At 32.5% G+C, this 26,329-nt stretch overlaps 1 protein-coding gene across 5 annotated transcripts in view; it reads right to left on the bottom strand.

Moving 5' to 3' along the window:
• LOC110095461 (splicing factor U2AF-associated protein 2) overlaps positions 1–18,874 on the bottom strand; it is a 29,362-nt gene extending 10,488 nt beyond the window's left edge. Inside the window, exons 1-13 of one of the 5 annotated variants that reach the window (XM_020821007.2) lie at positions 18,640–18,874; positions 18,436–18,511; positions 14,822–14,944; positions 14,330–14,470; positions 14,013–14,266; positions 13,346–13,621; positions 13,054–13,146; positions 12,801–12,839; positions 5,194–5,283; positions 4,954–5,056; positions 4,787–4,867; positions 4,092–4,168; positions 3,897–3,977 (exon numbers count right to left, since the gene is read on the bottom strand). In XM_020821007.2, coding sequence (XP_020676666.1) covers positions 3,897–3,977; positions 4,092–4,168; positions 4,787–4,867; positions 4,954–5,056; positions 5,194–5,283; positions 12,801–12,839; positions 13,054–13,146; positions 13,346–13,621; positions 14,013–14,266; positions 14,330–14,470; positions 14,822–14,930 — 1,344 coding nt within the window. In that variant the 5' untranslated portion in view covers positions 14,931–14,944; positions 18,436–18,511; positions 18,640–18,874. Of the gene's footprint in view, positions 1–3,896; positions 3,978–4,091; positions 4,169–4,786; positions 4,868–4,953; positions 5,057–5,193; positions 5,284–12,800; positions 12,840–13,053; positions 13,147–13,345; positions 13,622–14,012; positions 14,267–14,329; positions 14,502–14,821; positions 14,945–18,435; positions 18,512–18,639 lie in introns of those variants that run through there. The other 4 variants (XM_020821009.2, XM_020821008.2, XM_020821010.2 and 1 more) reach the window with 4 other exon arrangements.
• Between the last annotated feature and the right edge of the window lie 7,455 nt (positions 18,875–26,329).

The raw sequence follows: 26,329 nt of genomic DNA, 5'->3' as shown, positions 1-26,329 counted from the left end.
AAACTCTTATCTATAATAACACCTACACCATTTCTAGTACGACTCATACCCGAATACCAAAGTTTAAATCTTAAACTATCAATTTCCTTAGCCTTCTCTCCAACCAACTTAGTTTCCTGAATGCACAAAATATTTAACTTCCTATGAATCATAATATCTATTAATTCCATTAATTTTCCTATAAGGGAACCTATATTCCAAGTTCATTTCCTAATTTTAGTTTCATGGACTAGCTACTTTGCCCACATCCGTCCTTGATGTGGGAACCCTTGCCTATTTAACATTGCACCCGGGCGCCGGTGCAGTAGCCCTCATGGGCGGATCCCCATTCACTTGAGGGGGGGCAAATGCCCCCCTCAAAAAATTTTTTTTTTAATTTTAAAGGGTATAGTTTGGAATATTTTGGATATTTTAGGTATTTTGCCCCCTCTCAAAAAAATTTTTGCCCTCATTTTATCAATCCTAAGCATTTTTGCCCATCCCCCACCCAAAAAATTTTTTTTGCCCACCCTCAAAAAAGAAGCTGGATCCGCCCCTGGTAGCCCTTGCACACTTGTCACTGTATTCAAACCATACAGCGCGTCGCTTCCAGGGGACGCCCTAGCATTAACACAATTTCTTAAAGGATTCATGTCATTATTGTTCGACAAATTTTACGCTAGCTGTCGACTACCTAACGCAACCCTCTTTTCTCATCCAGGATTAAACCAAATAAAAAAAAATTATGAAAAATAAACTACTTTAAAAAATAAAAATGGGCCTTAAAATGCTTGAAATGGGATTGATTCATCTCTATTATGCCCTAATTTATCTTCATGGAAATTGACTTTGCCTATTTAATGTATAAAATTAATATAAATAAATTTCCTCTAATGTAATGAATTCTATCCTTAGATGTTATATTTTGATATAACTCATTGAATATTAAGACTAAGATGCACTCGATTTGATAAGAACAATTGGCTAATTGGAATGTTTATGATTGAAATTTGTTCAACGCATCCCAACAAGAACAATGAGTCCAATGATGATGTGACAACCACATCCAAATGATGGCTTCAGATGGGCAAACCTAAAGATTGCTAATATCCAAAGATGGATTTAGTTCTGTGAATAAATGATATCTACTTAATAGAATTATAGGCATATAATGAATTTTGAACTATAACATATTATAGACTTCTATGGTAAATGATTTAATATTGACTCGTTTAATAAAAATGGATCGCTTGCTGATCCTAGATACCTTAATTCTTAAAGACATTTTCAATGATCGCTGGTCATTGCTTGATACTGATTCATGCATCCTTTTGTACACAATGTCTGTTATCATCTTATTCCATTTATTTCACATAGCTTGATATTAGCTTACAAGTTCTCATCATCAATTATGTTGATTATATAAATGGCATAGTTACACTCAAGGTCGTTATATTGCTACTCCTAATGTGAATTATATTTGATTTTTCGAAATAGAAAGCATTGCTGAATTTATACTAGTCGTACTCTTTAAATTCCTACAATTACTACATTTAAATTAGTTCAGTTAATAAATTTTAAATACAATTAGAACTATTCAGCAATGCTTACATGATATATGTGCCTTTAAAATTGCAAGCAATCTTGTATAGGCCCCTCAATCCTATTGCTTATATTTGACAAGAAGTTTACCTAGTGAATTTATGTTTGCAACGCATGCTTGCTTCATAGTTTCGGAGTCTCCAGGAGCGAAATGTGAATATCATGCATTTTGTATTCTGGGAAAGCAGTATTGCTGACCGATGATTATTAGTGGATTCAACATAATGCAATGGATTAGTTATTGTTGTGTTCTAATTATATATTATAGTAATGAGTTTAAAACTCTAGCAATGAATGCATGTGATAGATAAAATTCATTCTTGTGATAGATAAACTGCCAGGATATTTTGGAAGATATTATAGCCTGACTTTTGAATTTGATGGATATAGCAAGACAATGCGGCCATATGTAAATTATAAGTATGAAAATGATGCAGGACTGAATGATCAAGTCCTGCAAAGAGGGATTTCTTGCTAGAATTAATTAAAACGTAGCAACATAAACTTTGCAAAACAATAAGAATGGTAGGCTAGTTGAATTAGAAATATACGAAGTTACTTGAAAACTTGCATGTAATGGCTTGATATTGCAAAGGATAAAATAATTGAGACATAACTCGTTTAAATCGGCACAAGCACAACATTCAACAAAGGACAATGCAAATGAGGTCCTTTCTCTAGTAGAACTAAGAGTGGATAAAATAACAAACTTGCAACGATGTTACCAAGAAGGAAGGCTAACCAAGTATCTAGCTAAGAGGAGAATAAATAAGGAACATAATTGGGCTCCTTGATGGCTATCTTCATATACTTGCTTCTCTTACAAAATGTTCTCAGATTTCTATGGGATTCCTCCTTGATGCTGGCTGAATTTAAAAGTGAATGCTCACAGTTTTCTAATTTGAGTGTGGCTGATATGGGAGAAAAAAATAGTCACTTTGAGAAGAAATGAAGTGGAAGAGGGAAGGGAAAGGGGTCGACCAACTTGGGAAAGGGGAAGGTAGTCAAGGTGCCATTAAGTGGAGCTTAGGGAATTGCTTGGGGAATTAATGAAACACGTGGGAAGAGGAGTGGGTACGCTAGGAATTAGGGAAAAACAATTAAGGGAAGTTTGAAAAATTAATTACAAGCTTTGAATTGTAATTAATTGTGCATGGGTAAGTGGGGAGTTAATGTTTGGCTTTGGCAGGGGAAAAGTTGAAACTTAATGAGGGTTGCTTGGGAATATGGAAAGGTGGTTTGGAAATCCCACAAATTAAATGAAAATCTGAATTAATTTCCATATTAATTATGCTTGGGAATACCAAGGGTTCAAGTGCATTTAATGTCAGAATATTAAGGGTCACAAAAGAAGATGAAATGGCATTTGTTGTTGGTGGTGAGACAGAATTTTGTGGACTGTAGGAGTGGAGGTGGGAGATGCTCGGCTGGAGCAGGAGATGGGGGTTAGGCGTTCGGCTAGATAAAATCCAAGAGCCCAAAGGCTGTTGGGTGACGCTTTGCCTTCTCCAAGGACTTCTCACGCTCACACTCTCAATTCTCCAAGAGAACAAGATCACACAAAATCAAAATTTAATAACATAAACATCAAAACATTACATGGGGTGGAGCCATATATATAAGCCCAAACAAAGGGAATAACCAAAAGACAACAATGCTCATGACACATCACATAAGTAGAGGGTAAAACAGGAAACAAACTAATAACATAAATAAGTCTCATACAAACAACAAAAACTAGAAATATAATGACTCAATCACGGCCGTAGATCGTCGGCCTCTCCTACAGTAGACTCTCTAGGGTCCGATGTCCTCATCAGAAAAAGCCTACCCTCTTGACGTTATACAACCAAAATTTGGGGTTTCGTTTAGTGCATTGTATTCATAATGATGTATCATAATTTAATGCTATCTCAGGTCAAATATTTATTGGGAATTCTAGCAAACCCGTTGGTGGATTACATTCGCAAGACAAACAACTAACTAAAGTTGATGGTCATACACTCTAATTTTCAATTACAGCAGTACAATGATTACACACATTTATGTAACACACCTTACAGCAGCTGTAATAATGAAACAGAGACCAGAAAGTTTTATATCAACATCATCATGGATTATTGATGAGGAAATATTGCATCCAGAGACAGTAACTACAAATCCTCTTTAGTCAACAAGTGAAAACAATTTCCAGCGCATTAAGAAAGTTATAATGCAACTTTTACAGCAGGAAAATCCACATATATGATGCAATATTGAAGTTTGAATAAAAGAGATTCAACAAGGTCAATGAAAATACTTGGTACTTGTCTTACCTTAACAGAATCAACTGGACCAAGATTTACACATTCTTCTCGAACGTCTGCTTCAAGATCTGGAAGGAGACTCTCGTCAGCCTGTAGAAATTAACAAAGCCATTCAAATTGGACAAAAAATGGTTCAACAATTTCAAGAAGGTCAATGGGTGGGAAACATTCTACAATAACTTGGTAGGAGATTTCATGAATTACCCTTAATTCAGCAGGAGAGAACATATTCCATAGTATAACAGTTGCGGGAATCAAGAGTTTTGCATCATCACGGCCACCTTAGCGCATTTACATTAGTAATATTAGGCTGGGGGTAGACATTTTGCAAGAAAAAACCAGCGAAAATCACAGCAAATCAAAAATAAAATTACTTGTACGTTCCTATCGAACATTGCAAAAAAGAAGGATTAAAACAGAATAACTGCTTGATACTACAAAAGAAACTCTGAGAGCCTAAAGCTACCGTAAACATGTCACTGTTGCAGATTCTAAACCAAGTATAATCTAAAAATAGTATAAAGCCAACTTTCAAACTATTAATTTTTCAAATATGTTAAAAGGCATGCCAACAATTGGAGACTGCGTGACTCAAACATTCTCAAAGCAGAAAAATATTTATTGCAGAATATAATGAATTCAACCACAAATAACTTTTGCCCACATGCACACTGTAAATTCATTCCTAGTTGTTTACTAAGAGATGCATTTCCATTACATATCAACGTCCATAACTTCAAACCAGTCATAAAGGATATTAAGGTGTTATGTCTCAAATGCAGGGACCATAACAGACACTTAAATATCTTGAGAATTTCAAGTCATAAGCAAATGGTAACACTCTCACAGGACCAATCACCATGGCAGCAGTCTTTGTGGCATGAAAAGGCAATACTTACCCCACCCAAGCATCTTATCTTCAACCTTCTTCAGCTTCTTTTTCTTGTTCTTATCTACTTGCTTCGTAATAAATTTATCTCCTGTGAAAAAAAATATGTTGAAAGATCCTGAATATAAAATAACAACATAAATTTATATACAGAAGGTAGATGCTTGAAGAAATTACCTTTTTGCTCAAACTTAGCCTGTGTTACTGACATAGGGATCTTCCCATCACTCCGGAAAGGTGCACCATCCAAAATTTGGGTTGCTAATGCAACAGAAGGTTCCTTGTACATAGAAAATTTTTCTTCGTAAAAGTTATAACATAAATAGCAATTTGATTTCTGTGAAAGCCATCTCACAATTGACTTGATATAGAAAATAGTAAAGGATCAAAAATAACTGGTAAATTTATGACCTGTACCTTCATATATGTGACAAGTGCATCGCCTTTTACTTTTCCAGATTCTCTGTCAAAATATATCTTCACCCGAGGCTTTTTAGTGTCAGGATCCTAGATACGAGAGTTTCAACAAAGTAGAAAACAACCAGATTATCAAAATAGAAGTTGTGCAACCCAACAAAAAATTGCCCCCAAATCCCCACCCTTCTCAAAAATAGCCTAACCTTCACTCGACCTAATTCAAGCCAAGGTTGGCTCAGATTGGGTTTGATCACTAAGAACCAAGGTTATTATCCATAAATCAAGATTATGAAAGCTTTATAACAATGCCATCTTTAAGCCTGCTTATTCAAAAGAGCTATATAAACTACGTATCAACAAATGGCAATAACAATGACATATATACATGTAATCAAATTTCGATAATACTCGTTTAAAAAAGTGTAATAAAATATCTAGTTTTTCTAAGCTGATTGCATGCATGAGAGTAATTCTAGCAAGCGTATCTACAGTAAAATGCAATGCAATTTAATTAAATTTACAAATATGAAAATCAATCCTTCGTCAACAAAGGGACTGATATAGGGCTATTTCCAAAAATTTTGAATTTATTCCGATAAGGGTGAAAAAAACTGATTAAATTAAAATATGTAATCCTAATTAGAAATAAAAGAGAGATTATATTTTTCTTAAGAGCGATCAATTTGATCTATTAATACCAATGTTAAGCACTGTGTGATATACGAGCATTTCTTTTTGCTTAAATGTGCAAAGCATAACACAACGCGGAGCTTTAATTAATTAGCGTGCTATTTACTTATCTATCATGTATATCTATATCTATATATATATTATGTGCATAAGATAGATATTTATTTAATCAAACTTAACTTATATCAAATAATAATTTTCAATAAATAAAATGATACATTCAATAATAATTATAAACATGAATTATTTAATAAATGATCTGTATTTTGATGTAATATAATCCAAATGAGAAAACAAAAGGTAATAAGATGACCAAATAAGAAATGAGAAAACAAAAGGTAATAAGATGACCAAATAAGAAGTTTTAAGATAGAAAATCCATCTTTCATTAAGATAATTTACAATTGCTTGCAAAATGAAGTTCATAACTTCACGACTTCATGTAAATTCAGATGCACAAATTTCTTCACTACAAATGTTTTAATGGTTAAAAAAACCTATGGCAACATTGGTTATAATCCAAATAATGGAAGACTAGACATATCAATCTAGGTGAGCACTTTTTTGTTTTTTTTTTAATCAGGGTGAGCACTTGAGTTTCAACAATTTCTGTTTAGGAGTCCCAATAATAATCAATAATAACCCATATTTTCACCATTAGAATCTAATGGTAGCAATCTTCTAAAAATTAAAAAACCCTTTTTCCATGAGGTTGAATCCTAACCTAACATGAAAAAGTACAAATTATAGATCTTATAGCTCATATTATAAGTTCTAATGATACTTCCGATAAATCTCAAAAGAGGCTGAAATTCATGGACCATTTCAGAGTGTACATCCACAAAAATACGATCCTATTAAACCCTGACACCGATTATGAGAACAATCCACCCTTACTCTCAAGCTCAGACACCTGCGTGCATCAAAAGACAACTCAAGCTAGCCTTGGACAGAACTGAAAATATGTTAAAATTACACACAATAAGACTTTCAAATCCATCAATAAGGTGGTGGATAAGATGGTAGAATTTGAAATGTATGAAATTACTAATCTTTCGAGATAGGTTGCTAAGAGATAAATTGAAAATTTTAATTCAAAACTAATGTGGGTAGCCTTCTTAAAAGGATTATTGTAAATTTTAGTAGTATAGAAATAGCTCATACATTAGTAATGAGACTTGGTGATAGAGGGAGAAAATACAAAGGGTTATTAAAGATAAAATACACCTTTAAAGCCAACTGAATGCTATTGAAGAACGAGCATAAGTGATGTAGGCAAGCTTTGGGTGTGCTAGCTTCTTGGGTTCTTTTGGTCTTTGGGCTGCTTGTTGCCTCTCGGGTTGGGACTTGGTTGCTCTCGGGTTGGGCCTTGGATGGTTTGGTTTTGAGCTAAATTCTTGGGAGCTACTTAATTCTAGCTCATTATTGCTTGAGCTGATATTTTAGCTCATTATTTGGTGGAGTTATTGCACATGAAAGCTCATTATGTGGAGTTGGAACCTTGCCTTTTCCCCTCTCTTTGTGTCTCCTCGGTTTCTTCCTGTGTTGTTTCCCGTGGCTGCTTTTTCTCCTTTGTTGGGTGCTGGTTCCGGTCCCCTTTGTGCCCCTTAGGTTTCTCCCCTGGTTGCTGTCCAGGTTCCCTGTGTTGCCCCTTCGGTTCCTCCCTTGACTGGTTGTCCCGTGGTTGTTTTTCTCTGGTTTATGTGTGACTGTTCAGGTGTTGTTTTGGAATAAATTTTGGCCTCTTTGGGTGCTGTTCTAGACTGATTGTTGGTTGGCAGTTTTGGGTGGTTGAAGTTCTCCTTTGGGCTCTCTTTTGGTGGATGTTTGGCTCCCCTTTCTTTACCTATATATAGGAGATGTTTGTGGCTGTTTTAGAGAGTTTTTAGTGAGTTATGTGTCTGGTTTTTGGAGCCTAAACCGGGTTTCTTCGTGGAAAAGCTTGCGAGCTTGTTTCATTCCTCTCTTCTTCTAGGAAAGCTTGCGAGCTTCTCCTCCTTCGTCTTAGCTTCTTATCTCTTTCTTCTCTCCGCAAGTTTCCTTCCACTTGTATCTTTCTTCTCAAGCAATGAACATGCAATTTTAGGTTGTTTATGTTTATGTTTGTGAGTGTCAAGAGTTGTAAGGTGTTTGTTTTAATTTCATAAGTCTGTAAGCGTCATTTTTATTTTATAAAAGTTGTAATTTATCTAATTTTTAGTATTTCGTATAATTTTCTATTTCTTAGGAAGCTTTTGTTTTTTCTTGCAAAAATTAGGGGCTTTTTTCCTAATTTTTACATGCATCAATTTGATATCAGAGAAGGTTAGCAAATCCTAGGTTTCTGAGTCGTGTTGTCAATTGAGTCTTGGTATCGAGTGAATTTAAGTTTTGTTGAGTCTTCTTTTCTTTGTTTAGAAATATGGAAAATCAAAAGCAGCCAAGTAATCTAGTGGACAATCTTCCAACATCAAAATGGATGCCTCATCATGAAGATTCTTCAGATCCTCTACAGTTTGAGCTTTTCAAGATTCAAGAGAAACTACGTTTAAGTGCCGAAAGATTCGAAGTTATAAAACTTTAACTCCTGTCTGAATTTGAACGAGAAAAGAAATCATCAAACGAAAGTATGACATTCTAATTCAAGAATCTGAAATGCCAAATTTACAAAATTTTGAAGACAACTCATCGGGTGATGAGCTTTTTCAACCGGAGGAGAATTGATGTAGGCAAGCTTTAGGTGCGCTAGCTTCTTGGGTTATTTTGGTCTTTGGGCTGCTTGTTGCCTCTCGGGTTGGGTCTTGGCTGCTTTGGTTTTGAGCTAAATTCTTGGGAGCTACTTAATTCTAGCTCATTATTGCTTGAGCTGATATTTTAGCTCATTATTTGGTGGAGTTTTAGAGAGTTATGTGATGATTTTTTGAAAGAAACCTACTGGTTTTCTCTAGCTTGCGAGCTAGCTTCTATCCCCTTCCCCTCTATGACTTCGTCTCGGGCTTCTTATCTATTTCTTCTCTCCACAAGTTCCCTTCCACTTGTATCTTTCTTCTCAAGCAATGGACATGCAATTTTAGGTTGTTTATGTTTGTGTTTGTAAGCGTCGAGAGTTGTAAGGTGTTCATTTTATTTTCATAAGTCCGTAAGCGTTTTATTTTTTTAAAGTTGTAATTTGTCTAATTTTTAGTATTTCAGGTAATTTTCTACTTCCTAGGAAGCTTTGTTTTTGCTTGCAAAAATTAGGGGTTTTTTCCTATTTTTTGCATGCATCAATAAGAAAGCTAGAAGTCATGCAAAAGGGATAGTAAGTTAAGCAAAAACTACATTTTTTTCATGATTTATAAAATTATAGTAAAGATATACTAGTAAGAGAGAACAAAATGATATATATAGAATATCTAAAGTATGAGATAAAAGATCTAGGAATAAAGTTAAATGCATTGAAGGAAGGTAATAAGATATTAGTTAAAGAAGAAAATATAAAAGAAATTTGACAAAAGTTAATTTAGGAAATTACAAAAAGATATATATATATATATATATATATATATATATTGAAAGAGCATAATAAAAAATACAATAAATTATAGATTGATCCAAAGGAAAGAAGTAGAGTTAACTCTAAAAAATGCATAAATTGAAGATTTAGATACAAATGAGACACCAATTAAGATTTGGAATTATGGGGGCATTTTTTTAATAGAATTTTGAAGACTAGGAGAATGTCAAATGATCAGAGAAGAAATTTTTTTTGTATTATTTAAGAATAAAGATAATATTCAAGATTGTGCTAACTAAGAGTAATAAAATTTGTAAGCCATACAATGAAGGTATGGGGGCTAGTACTTGTACAAAGGCTTAAATAATTTAAATCAATTTTGGAGAACTGTGAAGAAGATCTACAATAGAAGTTATTTTCATATGAAGAAAATTAATGGAGAGGAATAGTGAATAAAGAAGAGATTTTCTTATGATTGTTATTAATCTTAAGAATGTATGTATGATCTAGAACCACAAAAATTAATTTGGTGTGCTTTGAGGCATAAAGGTGTGTGAGTCAAATATATATTGTTATTATTAAAGATATGTGTGATGAAGCACTAACTAATATTAAAAACAGTTAGAGAATAAACCGAAAGTTCTCAATTACTACATGTTTACATCAATGATCAGCATTGAGTCCATATATTTTAAAGTTATTAGATGTTTCCGATTGAGGGCAGGGTCGATGAGTCGCTTGGCGGTAGAGGAAGCCTTGGGCCCAAAGTCTTATCATCATCGTCGAAGTATGACAGCAGCATCTTCCAGAGCTCTGGATCCCCAAGAAAAATCAGGGATATAAGAAAACCTCCAAAATACCACCCGAGCCCAAGCCGACTAAAGAGGCAGCGGAAAGAATTTTTTTCAGGAACATTTGAAAAAGGGAAGACTTTTTACTTCTATCCTCAGCTCCTCGTCTAGAAGCCACATCTAATCCTAGCCTATCTGTCCTTGCTTCCTCTAATCCTGCCCGCTATCCCAACTACAAAGAGAAAGAAGACGGCTACCCTCTCTAATTAGTTCTTATCTGTCCTAGCTAGATAGATCTAAAACCGCATACATGAAGTGTAATTTTAGTAGTAATAGATCTAATGCGGGGATTGTGAATTTGGGCGATCAAGTCATTAAAAAGAATACACGTTTTAGATATCTCGAATTTATTGTTCAAAGCGACGATTAAATCAATGGGATATTATTAGTAGAATTCAAGTTGAATGCTTGAAGTGGAAGAATGCATCGAGCCTATTGTGTGATAAAAAAATACCCCTCAAACTTAAGAGAAAATTCTATCAGATGTTGGTGAGACCTACAATGGTTTACGGCGCAAAATGTTGGCCATTAAAAGAGAAGCAAAAAATTAAGTGTTGCAAAAATGAAGATGCTTTAAATTTATAAAAATTGATAAAGCCACTCATCCATAATCTTTTTTTTTTTAATTATCCTACTCAGTTATATGGATGAGTGTCTTTGCTTTTAGAGACAGAATGTGAAATGCCCCCATAATTCCAAATCTCAATTCGTGAGGTTGGAGTAGCTCCAGTAGCAAATAAGATTAGAGCGAGTCACCTTAGATGGTTTGGTCACATAAATCGTCGACCTTCCAATAACCCGGTTAGGAGAATAGGTGCATTAGATTTGACCTTTGTTAAGATAGGTAGAGATAGACCTAAAAAGACTTAGAAAGTATTAGAAATGATTTTTTTTTAATTAGATTTAAATGAGAATTTGGCTCTTAACCAAACACAATGGACAAAATGGATTTACGTAGCTTACCCCACATAGTGGGATAAGGCCTTGATATTGTTGTTGTTGTATGGAGATACTTACAAAGAACATTCTAAGCGAGGTGCGTCTGTTTATACTTTTTGCAAATGATATATTTTTAATTGGTGAGACATCCATTGAAGTTGATAAACATTTTTGAGTGAATGAAAAATTTAGAATATTTGGATAAAATGGATTTACGTAGCTTACCCCACATAGTGGGATAAAGGCTTGATATTGTTGTTGTTGTATGGTTACAAAGAACATTCTAAGCGAGGTGCGTCGGTTTATACTTTTTGCAAATGATATATTTTTAATTGGTGAAACATCCATTGAAGTTGATAAACATTTTGAGTGAATGAAAAATTTATATATATATATATATATATAACTTCTAAAATTAAAATTGAGTGGCTAGAATGAAGAGATGCCTAAGAAACTTTGTATAATAAAATAATATCACAAAAGCTTAAAATTAAATTTTTTAAAACTACAATTAGGTCGGCAATATCATATGGATCTAAATATTGGGATATTTAAAAAATTATTGATATCTAAATTGAGTGTGGCATAAAAGATAATGTCAAGATGGATGTGTATCAAAACTAAGTAGGATAAATTTAAAAAAAAAAAAAAAAAAAAGATTATATCAGAAAAAAAGTTGGAATAATATTTAACAACGATATGGTAACATAAATAGACCTAAGTGGTTTAGACAAATACAATGAAGGATAGAAAATATGATTGACAGAAAAGTTGATAAAATTAATATCAATTATCAAAAAATAAAGGGGGTATGCCTGAGATTAAATGGATTGCAAAGAAAAGGTTTGCCAACATATAAACCGCTCAATAGTAATAAACGAAAAATGAAGATTCATAGCACTAACCACAAATATTTGGGATAAGGCTATGATGATAATAAATTTTAACTCCTCCCACCAATCTTCTCTTCAGCCTATAACTAGCTTCAGTTGAAAAGCGTGAAACAAGTAAAGAATTCCAAGGACTTACACTACAAAATTTGGTAATCAAAACAAAGGCATGTTTTGTAGTTCTTTAAAAAAATATATTTCAAACCTAACACTTCGTAATTCTGTATCCATCAAAATTTGAGCATAATCATTAAAGCCTTAATATCATGAACTTATCACCCTCATAGTTGAAAATGTAGGTAGGACAGTGGTGAGACAACAGCCTATTCATATACTCAAATCATTGAATTACTAGTAAATTCATAATATGTAATTTAAGACACATATTTTGTACAATAAAACAAATAAGGTTAGCAGAAATTACCTAGATTAATGATCAAATATCCTCAGTATCATCTAAATTCCCAGCAAAATTAACCTGGCTCACTAGAGACTAAATCTGAGCCCAACTTAATATAAAATTAGAAAGAAAAAAAATTTTGAAGAAAAAAATAATTTTCAATAATGGGAAAAGTTCGGTTTCAGTTCTCCTGATGATTAAATAAATTGAAATAAAGACTCATACATAGCATATAAGTGAAGATAGAAACAATCAGCACAACAAATGTCATGAGTTAAGATGAATTGTACATATATTAGATGTTTTCAGCAGCACGTTACAGAGAGGAAAAAGAAAGAAAAAAAAAGGTCAAAGTCATTTACCACTTTAATGTATCCACACTTGGAAAACACTTCAGCAACCTGGAAAACATATTCCAAAAGTCAGTTCAAACATATGCATAAGTCAAGGAATGTAACATAATTTTGAGTAGTCATGGAGTTATGGTTGCAATACATTAGCAAAGAACTGTTTTATTAAGCCATGCATAGACAAGTTGGCCTCAAATGACTTAACAAAACTGATTAAAACCATGTTTTATTCTATACATTTAAAAGGATGGTCACTCCAACTTACTTCCTCAGCCGTAACATCATCTGGTAAACCAGTAACATAAACATGTGTGTTGACCTTTAAGTCGAACCAACTATCTGGAACTTTATTTGATTCCTGTTGATATGGCATAAAGAACTATTATGGACAGCCTCCTATTTTCAATAATCACTATCAATCTATGTGAGTTTGTTGAAAAGAACGGACTTACACTCCTCTATCATCCAAGACATTTAACAAGTGAAATAAATGGTAGAGGCAACAAGCTACTGATCAAGAAGAAATAGGTCGAGCATAAGACAGTCAAGTAAAGAACCTTCTTTTGAGTGGAATTATCAGGCAACTTCCTCTTTCCATCAGACTTTTTTTCAGGTTCGGATTTATTCTCTGCTTCAGGCTTCTTTTCAGCATCTGACTTGTTCTCTGCTTCAGATATCTTCTCAGTTTTGGACTTCTTTTCTTCTTTCTCAGCATCAGCAGCACTCCCTTCAACTACAGGGGCATCTGCAGTGCCAAATGTTGGTAATACTTCCTCATCATATAAGAAAGTCATCTCTTCAGTTCCATATTCTTCCTTTGCAATTAAATTATCCTTAAGAAGAAGAAGATCATATCATATTTTGCTTCTCTCTTAAATAACTCAAAACAAAAATAAAGAACCAGGAACTAAGGAAAAAGATAAAAAACAATGCAGGCTGCAAGAGAGATGCAATATTCGTAGGATTCTTAAGTATTGATGAAAGAAAGCATCATGTAGCACATAACTAAAAAGCTTCACAGCATATGAAGTAGCAAGTTGCTAAAAAAATGCAACAATATGATGGAAGCAGAAAAGAAATGATTCAGCAGGCAGAAAACCATAAGCAATAGTTGTAAGTACCAACGTTTCTGGTAAAATAAATTTTATAGAAAATAGATGAAAAATAATTTTCTTTGTTATTTAAAAAAATGATTATTGCAATAATACTAAGCCATATATTTACTTGAGGAACCCATGCTCTTAGACCACGATCCCATTTGTACATAGTCCCATCATCATCAGTGAATTCCTCCTCTTCCTCTGGCGGAGTCCCTGGCCTATCTTCGAGATTGGTTTCTACTCCTTTCTGTATTTCCCCGCTATCACCATCTCCATGGTCGCCAGTTTCCCTTCCAGGTTTCAAATCCTTTGCTCCTGCCTCAGCCTCACTGATCTCTTTTTGCCATTTTGCAAAATCATCCACACTATCTGGCATTCCTGCAGAACATGCATCAGAGGGAATACTAAACAGTAGCTAAACATATGAAAAGGAGATAGTACCTTCACCTGCAGTAGGATAATCATAACTATGGATAGGCATGTTTGCAAAGAGCTCAGGAATTGAAGACAGTGGCATCCAATCACTCCTCCCTTCGGACCATAGCAAGGTGCTCTCTAAAATGTACCCATTTGCATAATGCTCTGCCCAGTTCAACAAATAAAGCTAAGTGGGCTGCACAACAGTATATAAACTGTGTGAGCAACTTTATTCATGTATGTGGAATTGTGAGTGGATATCTACCATCCATTTCAGTGGCATGTCAAGGTATGAAAGAGGCAATTTATCATAAGGAAAAGGATATAGAAGTTACAGCAACTATGGTTTTAACAGCAAAAAGGCATCAATGGTTGACAAGAAGAATTAAACAATTCAACAAATTATCCCAAGTTTGCTATACATCTATAAATACGATAAGAATAGAACTAGCACTACCATAATCCACTAAACATAAGCTAAAAGCCAAGACATTTAAAATTTCCAAGCTCACTCACCTTGTAACTCTGAAAAAGCATAAGGTCCTAGTTGCTCTTGATTTGGCCCGAGAACATACCAACCCACTTCTGTGAGAACTGTAGCATCTCCAGTATTGCCATCCTCCATACTTAAATTCAAACCTGATTACAAAGGAAGCTCATAATCATAAAAATATTCTTATAGTTGGCACCCTACTAGATTATGATAAAAACATACGAAACCTAAATTCACCATGCCATTACCTATTAGAAGCGGAAAAAGCCTGAATTAAAATATACACTTGAAGATACCACTAAGAATAGGACTGAACTAATCACATAGGATTCAAGTTTTTGTGACGAAAAAAAAAAAAAAATCATGAGCCTTTTATTTTGCATGGTGGAAAAAGATTATCTTGATTGGAAAGCAAGAAGGAAAGTATTGGAGGAGAAAAAAAAAGCAGTTTGGTGCCCTTTGTAACCTGACAACTGACCAATACTGATACTATCTCTCTCTTGGTGTTCTATATGAGGTGTTGGGTAGTCGAAATTCAAAGGAAAAATACCCTACACCTTGTCATTAATATTGGTTATTTTTAACTATATGATAGTTGGAAGTTGATCAGTTTCAATAATAGATAATGGCTAGCTCTTGAAAGTGTTAAATGTCATAAAAAGGTACGGAGCCAAGATTTCTTCATGTAGGGGCATAAATTATTAAATTTAAAAATACCTTAACCTTTGTCATCCGGGCTAGAGATCCACATTGATAGTTTTAATCCGGGATCTCTAGGGATATCAACAAAATTTATTTCTACACAAATTTATTTGAGATATATATTTATATCATCACATAAATTTTCATGTTCATCTCCTTCAGCTTTTTTTAAATACCCTTTTTATCCAATTTGAATGAAAAAAGTAATTAACAATCTTATAACAAATCATTTAATTTTTGTCTCAATGAAAGATATTAAAGTGAAAAAATTAATATGAATTTCTTAACTTGTTTCGAGACTTTTCAATCTTCTCACAAATGTAGATGGTTCCAAATTATTGAAGCCAAAAAAAAAATATTTAATACATTTATTTAAACTAGCTGCTATTTTTAAACCATCTCATGTTTTAACACAAAAATAAAATCAAGGAACTTGAACTTCAAATCTGGCTTGATATGGGATAGACGAGAGAGAGAGAGAAGAATTATCTGATCACGTGAACAACCAAGCACTCCAAATCTCCAATAGCCATTGGTGAGTGAGAGAGATGATGGAAAGAAAAACAAAGTCACTGGAGGGGAAGGATGCAAAGGATGAAGAAGGAAGGAAATAATTAACATAATTATTATTTTACTATTACCGCATATATAATAGTATTCAGTCGGTAACTAGCAGGCCCTCCCCTCGGGCCCCACCTTAAATCCGCAAATGGTCATACACATTAATACTACTACAACAACAACAACAACATCAAGCCTTTATCACACTATGTGGGGTCGGCTATATAAATCTTTTTTCTCCATCATGTTCTATTAAAAGTCAAATTCTCGTTTAAATCTAATAAAGAAAGATCATTTCTAATATTTTCTAACCAGATCTTTTTAGGTATGCCTCTACTTTTCTTAACATAAGTCAAATATAATATCTCTACTTTCCTAATTGGGTCATCGGAAGCCTGCCGTTTTATGTGACCAAACCATCTAAGGCTACTTTCTCTAATATTATCTTCGACTAGAGCTACTCCAACCTTTTCACGTATATGCTCATTTCGTATCCTATCTCTAAAGTTAAAGCCACTCATCCACCTGAGCAACCTCATCTCTCCCACATTTAACTTGGTATTATGCTTCTCTTTTAATGGCCAACATTCGACACCATAAAGCATTGCATGCCTCACCACCATCTTATAGAATTTTCCCTTAAGTTTGAGGGATACTTTTTTATCACAAAACAAGCCTGATGCATTCCTCCACTTCAACCATCCAACTTGAATTTTGTTGATAATATCCCCATCTATTTCACCATCACGCTAAACAATAGATCCAAGATATCTAAAAAACATACTCTTATTAATGACTTGATCGCCTGAAGTCATAATCCCGTCTATTACTACTAAAATTACACTCCATATATTTTGTTTTAGATCTACACAAGCAAAAACCTTTAGACTCTAAGGTTGACCTCCATAATTCTTTTTAGGTCATAAACATTAATACTATTGTTAAAAAATATTCATTGAATTTTAACCCTTGAAAATGAATCAACCGTCACTATTTTATGTTTGCGTATTTTATTTCATTGCATCAACATCCTATATTAACTTTTCAAGTGTCTTTTCCTTCAATTCCTAAAAAAATTAATAATGAACTAATCATTTCCATTGTTTATAGAAATAGACTTATTAAATATATAATTAATAAGCAGCCAAATAAATTGTTATTTTTATCATTTTTATTTTTCATATGAATTTTTTGCAAAAAAAATAATCTTCTTTTAACCGAAAAAAAAAATCCAATGAAATTATTGACTTAACCACATATATCTATCTAATATTTAATCGAAATATGCATATCCAAACCTAACAAATGATGTAGTTGGTGTGAGATATATAACATTATTTGAGGCAGCTATGCTTTTTTGCATTTGTTGTCAAAGCTTTAAAAATACTACTTTCTAAACCATAGTTTCTATCTTGTTTTCCAAAATTTAGCTTTTCTAAAGCAAAATTTGGTAAAAACATACGCAAGATAAAAAAGTTGCTTAGTTCTTTTCATCAAAATATAAACTACTTTTTGTTGGTTACTTATTCTGCCAAAAAGAAGTCAAAAAATGTCCCAAAAGAAGCCACTGCACGAATGGAATATAATTTCTAAGTCTGAAAAATTGCTGTCATTTTATGCCATTCTAGCCTGAATGCTTGGTTAATTAATGTAAAGTATTCATTATTTATGAGGCACAGAGGCATGCTCTTGCTTTCTCTTGACTTAATTTTCCATAATTATTTGTTTCCATCAAAATTTTGGTTTTATCAAGTATATTTTTAATAATTAAAAAGCCTTTGTAAAAGTGCAACCAATAGTGCATTATAAGCTTACAAAGAGAAGGGATGGGTAAGGCCTCCACAATGTCATTCAAAATAGAGTTTTAGAAGGGATTGAAGTTACTCTCTTTGTACTATGCAAAGACCAGTACATTTTTACTAGCTTTTACAAAGTCGCATCTGAAACAAATTTTTGTTGCCTTTCAAGCTACAAAAAAAAAAAAAAAACGGTGCTAGGAACCCTACAGTAAAGCATTCGTGCCAATAGCTAAAATGAATGGAACTATCGTCCCCTAGAAGTTTTTAATGCACAAAAGTAATGAACAACAATACTTAAGTATCAATGTCAGAATACACAGAAATAGGGAAACAAAATCAATATCATAAATTATTCCATAAATCCATGCTTTTAGCACTAATTGTTTGACTAAATTATTGTAAGAAAGGAACTCAATTTAGATTAACATATTTCAGGTAAATTTTAACTCATACTTATGTTAGATTAGATATGATGATCACCAAAATCAGATTCATAATGATAAATAATGTTTATATAATTTACTCCTAAATTTCATTGAGCAAGATTGAAATCAACCTGTGTGGCATTCACTTACTTATTAACACGGTGGGAAGGGAAAAAGGGGCCGAACAGCAAAGATGCAGCGATGGACAAGTTTGATGACGACACTACTGCAAGAACGAAAAAAACGGACAATAAGATTGCAAAGATGTCAAAGGAGGCAAGGAAGCCGACTGTGGCTTAGATAAATGCCGGTATTATAGTCAAAAATAAGATATGAAGAAGAAGACGACGATACCGTTCAAAAGCGTATGTCCGACGACGTTAGTAGATGCGGCAGGCGCCAAGTCACGGCGGTGAGATAAGCCCCGGACTCAACTGCAGGGTGTGTGTGCGTGGAGGGAGATCACCAGCGAGCTCCCGTTCTTTCTTCCGATCAAAATGTGGTAACTTCCGATCCGACAGCAAGGGAAAGTCGTCGAAGGAGGCGAAGAAGCGACGCGTGCAATCTCTACACCTTGCAAAGCAACGAAGCCGAAGAGCATCGAAAAAGAGAAGATGAAGGGCAAAACCCTTGACGCCTCTAAGGTATTACCGTATTATTGACTAACTTAATTAATATAATTTAAATTATTAATAATTAATTAAATAAATAATGTATAGTATATTAGTGCATAAATTAATTATTTAATTTAACTTAATTGTATAATTATTAATTAAATATTAATATAATTATCTTAATTAATATAACTTAAATATACATTATTAAATATATAATTAATAATCAAAATAATAATTAACGAGTAATTTGTACTTAACATGTTATTAAATTCATGACATATATATATTTTTTATAAATTTATTTTTTAATCTATAATTATCTTCTTCACATTTTAATCTCTAACTATCATAAATCCTGAAATATGTTACCAAACAGTGTATCAGAATTTAACAATATTTAACATTTGGCATACCAAACAGTTTTTAGGATTTAACACATTTTAGATTTACTAAATCCGGATTTACAGAATTTACTAAATCCCAATTGTTGCCAAATAGCCCCTTAGGGAAGACTTGGAACGCGAATTATATGGGGCGAAGTGCGGACCGTCGCAAGTCGAAGTAAACTAGCAAATGCGGAGTTGAGAACTGAAGCCTATTTTGAAAGGAAAATATTAAAAAAAAAAATTGACAAGCATTTATCTCATTGCATGTGTAAATTATATAAGATTTAAATTTTCATTTAAATCTAATAAATAAATATTTTTAATATTTTCTAACTAAATATTTTTAGCCCTATTTCTAACTTTCTTAATAAAGATTATGGTTAAATTTGGGACAATTTTTCAATTACTTTCTAAAATAATTTTCTGATACAAAATTTTTTAATTCAATATATTTTTTAACTAAGAAGCATTAAAAAAGTTATCCCAAATGAAGCCTATATCTAATACACCTACTCTTCAAGGAGGGTAATTAGAAGACTAATGTTTTATATGACCAAACCAGCTAAGTATATTATCTCTAATCTAATATATCACTTGAGCATCTCCAATCTTTTCAAGTGTATCTTTATTTTGTCTTCTATCTTTAGATGAAAAATCACTCATCCACCTGAGCATCCTCATCTCTGCAAAACTTAACTTAATTTTATGTCTACATTTTAATAGCCAACATTCTACATCATAAAGTATTGTAAGTCTCACAACATTGATAAAAATTTCTATTAAGTTTGAGGGAGACACTTTTCTATCACACAACATAACCAATGCATTTCTCCATTTCAACCATCCAACTTTCATATTAATAAAATCCCATTCTATTTCACCATCACTTTGAACATTAGACTTGAGATATCTAAAACGTGGACTATTTTTAATGTCTCGATTACCTAATATCACATTCCCACCCCTAGATCTATTAATACTAAAATTTTGCTTCATATATCTGATTTTATATCTACTCGAACAGAAACCTTTAGATTCTAATGTTGATATCCATAATTCAAGTTTTTCATCAACTCTTTTCAGTCTTATCAACAATAATAATATCGTTAGCTAAAAGCACACACCAAGATACATCCTCTTAAAAATATATAGTAAGAACATTAATGACTAAAGGAAAAATATATAACATCTTATAATCTAATTTGGAAGAATTATTCTTTTATCTTTTGATTTACACAATCAGAGTTAACTAATTTTTTATCAATATATACATTTATATTCATTTTTCAAAAAAAATCATATACACTATTCAAGATCTATACAATCATACCACAACTAATATAGCCTAAGTACAAAAGAATAGTTAAAATAACAATAATCTGAACCTAAAGGATCCTGACCAATCTCTCACTTCGTCTATCTTGCCTTGACCTAGAATCATTTAACCATATAAAATAAGCTCAAGAGGCCAGCGAATAACCAAATCCTACAACTTAACTAAATGCACAACAAAGAAGCAATATGTATGTCATCAATCAAATCACAGCAATAGTAATCACATTACAATGAATTTGTGTAAAAACAGTAAGGCTCACATGCAGTAGTAGTATAATCTGTAAACAGTAAAATAGTACGATATAGAAGACAAAAAAGCAGTACAATGGGGAAATCAATAAACCAATATGGATGCGGAATCAATAAAATTGTCATCATATCAGTACTATCAATTAGTAAATCAATCATATAAAATAGTAAAATCAAAGTATCATTAAAGAACCATCGAACTCATTATGAGTTGGACTTGGTTGCATTCATGTAGCTCGCTCTATCACATTTCATTCAATTATTTATGATATGTTATGTCATTCAATCATTCAAATAAATTTCTTACTAGAAAAACTTTCATTTTATTGTCGATCTTCCAAATGTTGCAAGTTATACACGCATAGTTAATCATGGTGCAACAATCTCTATGACTACCACTGACAGCTCTACCATCCTCCCTGTTTCTTTATCTTTCATTGTATGCTCTGGACCCTATAGTGTTTTTTCCTTCAGTCTATCTAGACTGCCCTGCACCAGAATTAGTCCTTCCTTTAAATTCTCTTTAAGGGCAATTTGTTACATAGTGTCCTTGTTGTCCATACCAAAAATATTGCCTAGTCAAGACATAGCATTGACTTGAATGCCTCCTTCTATAATGAATACACTCGATGTAGCTGTCAATAAATGCTACCAATATAGATCCCCTCGAATCACTATACCTGCTCTTCTTATCATTGTCTCTCTTTATCTGCTTGGTTCATCTCTACCGCTTCTCCTACTAACATTGTATATAGAGCTCACCTCATACATGAATGCTCGTGTTATCAAATCAATTTCTATCAGTTTGGCCCTCTTTACTAACTTAGAAAACTCTTAAATCAATAAAGGTACTAGCGGATGTCTCAACTCCCTGTTCATCCCTTATAAAAATTTGTAGCACTTTTCCTCAACAAGTAGGAATCAAGTGAAAAGCATACCTAGCGATAGCTGTAATATTGGCTTCATATTGTATCAATGTCTTGCGTCTTTGCTCTAACTTGATAAAAGCTTTTTGAATCTGTCATTGGGCTGAGGGAGGTACAAACCACATCTTAAATACTGTAGTGAACTCATCATAAGTGATCCCATAATTAGTCTTTCCCTGTAATTTCTTTTTTTTTTCCAACCCACTATCTCTCTGCCTCTCCTTCAAACAAGAACACAGCTAATGATACCTTCAAACTCTCCGAATACTGCATGTTGTCAAAGATCTTTTGTATCCTTAGTAATTAGTCTTTTGCAGCCTAAGATCCTACAGCTCCTTTGAACAATGGAAGCTTCAACTTATGAAATGTCTTCAAATACTTATCTTCCTATTCTTCTTTGCTCTCAACTAACTTACTCTACGCATCCCCCATTGCCTGTGCTATAACAATGGCCAAGTGCATAATATTGTCTGATGGCACTAGAGTTGCATTATGTTTCTCATTTAGTGCATATTGCTCTGGTAGGTCCATTTTAATTGTTCACTTTACATAATTCTATATGATCTAAATAATTTACACATGCAATTAATTATATATGCAAAATAATACACCTTAATCTACCTAATTTATTTGACTCATAATCAATTACTATAGCTCTAGTAACAATCAATTCTTCCAATAACATTACTCTAATACCAATTGTTATGCCTCATATTCTAATTTAAAAGAATTAATCTTTTATATTTTTATTTACATAACCAGGGCTACATATTTTCTTTTATCAATATAAATAATAACAAAAATAAAACTATCGATCAAAATATTAATATATACATTTGTATTCATTTCCAAAAAAAAAAAAAAATCAAATACACTACTCGAGATCTATACAATCATACCACAATTAATCTATCCTAATTACAAAAGAATAGCTAAAATAGTAAGAATTTGAACCTGAAGGATCCTGATCAATCTTTCACTCCCGTTCTCTTGCTTTGACCAGAAAATATTTAACTACATATAATAAGAAAGAGTGAAGATTTTATTTGGCATGGTCTAAATACAAGGTATGTGTAGTTAATCATGGTGCAACAATCTCTCTCTGGCTACCACTGAAAGCTCTACCATTCGCCCTGTTGCTTTATCTTTCATTGTATGCTCTGGACCCTACAGTGTTTTTTCCTTCAGTTTATATGGACTGTCCTGCACCATAATTAGTCCTTCCTTTAAATTCTCTTTAAGGACAATTTGTTACCTAGTGTACTTGTTGTTCTTATCAAAAATATTGCCTAGTCAAGACATATCACTGACTTGAATGCCTCCTTCTATAATGAATACACTCGATGTAGTTATCGGTAAATGCTACCAATATAGATCCCCTCAAATCACTATACTTGCTCTTCTTATCATTATATTTCTTTCTCTATTTGGTTCATCTCTACCTCTTCTCCTACTAACATTGTATGTAGAGCTCAGCTCATACATGAATGCTGGTGTTATCAAAACAATTTCTTTCAGTTTGACCCTCTCTACTAACTCAGAAAATTCTTAAATCAATAAAGGTACTAGCAGATGTCTCAACTCTCTATTCATTCCTTATAAAAATTTATAGCACTTTTCCTCAACAAGTAAGAATCAAGTGAGGAGAATACCTAGCGAGAGCTGTAAACTTAGCTTCATATTGTATCACTGTCTTACGTCTTTGCTCTAACTTGATAAAAGCTTTTTGAATCTGTCATTGGGCTGAGGGAGGTACAAACCACATCCTAAATATTGTAGTGAACTCATCCCAAGTGATCACATAATTAGTCTTTCCCTGTAATTTCTCTCTTTTTTGTCTAACCCACCATCTCTCTGCCTCTCCTTCAAACAGGAACACAACTAATGATACCTTCAAACTCTCTGAATAATGCATGTTATCAAAGATCTTTTGTATCCTTAGTAATTAGTCTTATGCAGCCTGAGATCCTACAACTCCTTTGAACAATGAATGCTTCAACTTATGAAATGTCTTCAAATACTTATCTTCATATTCTTCTTTGCTCCCAACTGACTTACTCTACGTATCCCCCATTACCTGTGTTATAACAGTGGCCAAGTGCATAATATTGTCTGATGGCACTGGAGTTGCATTATGTTCCTCATTTAGTGCATATTGCTCTGGTAGGTCCATTTCAATTATTCACTTTACATAATTCTACATGATCTAAATAATTTACGCATGCAATTAATTATATATGCAAAATAATACACCTTAATCTACCCAATGTATCTGACTCATAATCGATTACTATAGCTCTAATAACAATCAATTCTTCCAACAACATTACTCTAATACCAATTGTTATGCTTCATAATCTAATTTAAAAGAATTAATCTTTTATATTTTTATTAATTTACACAACCAGAGCTACCTATTTTCTTTTATCAATATAAATAACAACAAAAATAAAACTATCGATCAAAATATTAATATATACATTTGTATTCATTTCCAAAAAAAAAAATCAAATACACTACTCGAGATCCATACAATCATACCACAATTAATCTATCCTGATTACAAAATAATAGCTAAAATAGTAAGAATATGAACCTGAAGGATCCTAATTAATCTTTCACTCATGTTCCCTTGTTCTAACCAGAAAACATTTAGCTACATAGAATAAGTTAAAGAGTGAAAATTTTATTTGGCATGGTCAAAGTACGGGCTATTACAAAATATGGGCCTAAAGTTGATTATTGATGTAATCCAACTAAAAAAAAAATTGTTCAAATCACCTTGTGTTTGAGCACTTGTAATAGCTCATGTATATATATCCTTAATAACTTGAACATAAGCATTATTAACGCTTTGTTTTTGTAGAACTCTTCAAAGCACTTCTCTTAGAGCCTTGTCATATGCTTTATGTAAATCAATAAATATAATATGTAGATCCTCCTTACTCTCTCAGTACTTCTCCATCAAAACTCTCAGCAAATGTATATTTTATTTATTTTATATATAAAAAAAATTTAAAGAAAGTGTTTAGACAGGTTTTAAAGCTTAAAATGCCTATGCTACTAGCTAATTATATCTAATTATAGGAGAATTTAAGGAATTTATTAATTTTTTAAATATCAATTTTAATTTTAAGTCGTTATCTACCTGCATTTCCATATTTTTATGAAGAATCTCAATCCATTATTCATGGCACTCATGTTGGTTCTGTTATTTAATTATAGATTATAGAATATGAGAATATATAACCATTTTATTTTATCGTTTCAAAAATAGATTTAATCAAACATGAATCTCGAAGAATATTTATTAATAAACTATTTGGAATTAAAATTTGAATCATTCAAATTCTGATTTCAACAAAAAATATAGTTAAAATGAACATATAGATGAGAAGAAACCATCAACAACTAAAATGAACTAATTCGATTTCAAATGAGCCTAAGTCAAGTAATTTAAGCGTGATTAGAAATTTAAAGAGTTTAATTGGATGATTAAATCATCTCCAAATTTTACATGCTTATAGTCAAGAAGAGCTTATCGATGGGAAGAATTCATTGAGCCCAAAATCATCTAATTCTAACATCGCTAAGGCACTTAATTGAAAGACAGTTTTTGATTGAGGAAATAAATATGGGTTCTCTTATATATAGAGTGCTTGGTGAGTTTAGCTATATTTATGAAGTATGTCTCTCTAAAGGATTTAGAAATTTATCCTCACACATAAAAGGTGGAGTACCTTAGCTTGAAATGCAAGAAAGCTCGATGGCTCTAAGAATATAAGAGTTTCAGTCAAAATTCTAAAAATCAGATCGGATATAGAACTGGAAGAATGAGATGTTCAAGACTCAATGGTTCTACCAAGGTTGAACCGGATGAATAAATAAATATTAAAATGATTTAAATAACATCTGAATAATATAATAATAATTACACAAATAGTATATTTATAATTTTAAATTTAAACCCATTCAATCATTAAATTCAATTCATATTTAATATAAATTTAATTACCTTATAAGTTTGTAAATTTAATATAAATCATTGCTAATTTATATTATATTTTTTTTATATAATTCATACCTATAAATTATATACTAAATTTACATTATAAAATTGCATCTATAAATTCATAGTAGATCATTTCTAATTAAAATATTGATAAAAATTATTAATATGCTAAATTTAATATTTTATATTAATTTTTGTTAAACTAATTCATTAAAGTATTATTTAAATGAGATGTAATTGAACTAGCCATTTCTAATAAATTGGAACCAATTCGACAATTCACTGTTAAATCGATGGTTTTTAAAACAACCGTTTCTAAATTTCAAAACAAAGGTTTCACTCGAGCACCACTATGGCACTATTGAGCCATCGTCCAAGAGTCGTCATCAAATCACCGACAAACTATCGCTCAACAGTCGCCATCGTACCAATACCTTTGCCAACATTGTCAAATCATAATTGTCTAATTATGATCATCTAACTACAATTGTCCAATAATGGTCTTTCGACAACTGTAAT

The sequence above is a fragment of the Dendrobium catenatum genome, unplaced genomic scaffold (assembly GCF_001605985.2).
Source record: "Dendrobium catenatum unplaced genomic scaffold, ASM160598v2 fragScaff_scaffold_370, whole genome shotgun sequence".
NCBI classification, from domain to species: domain Eukaryota; kingdom Viridiplantae; phylum Streptophyta; class Magnoliopsida; order Asparagales; family Orchidaceae; genus Dendrobium; species Dendrobium catenatum.
The sequence above is the reverse complement of the archived record's forward strand: the minus strand, read 5'-3'. Positions and strand labels throughout refer to the sequence as shown.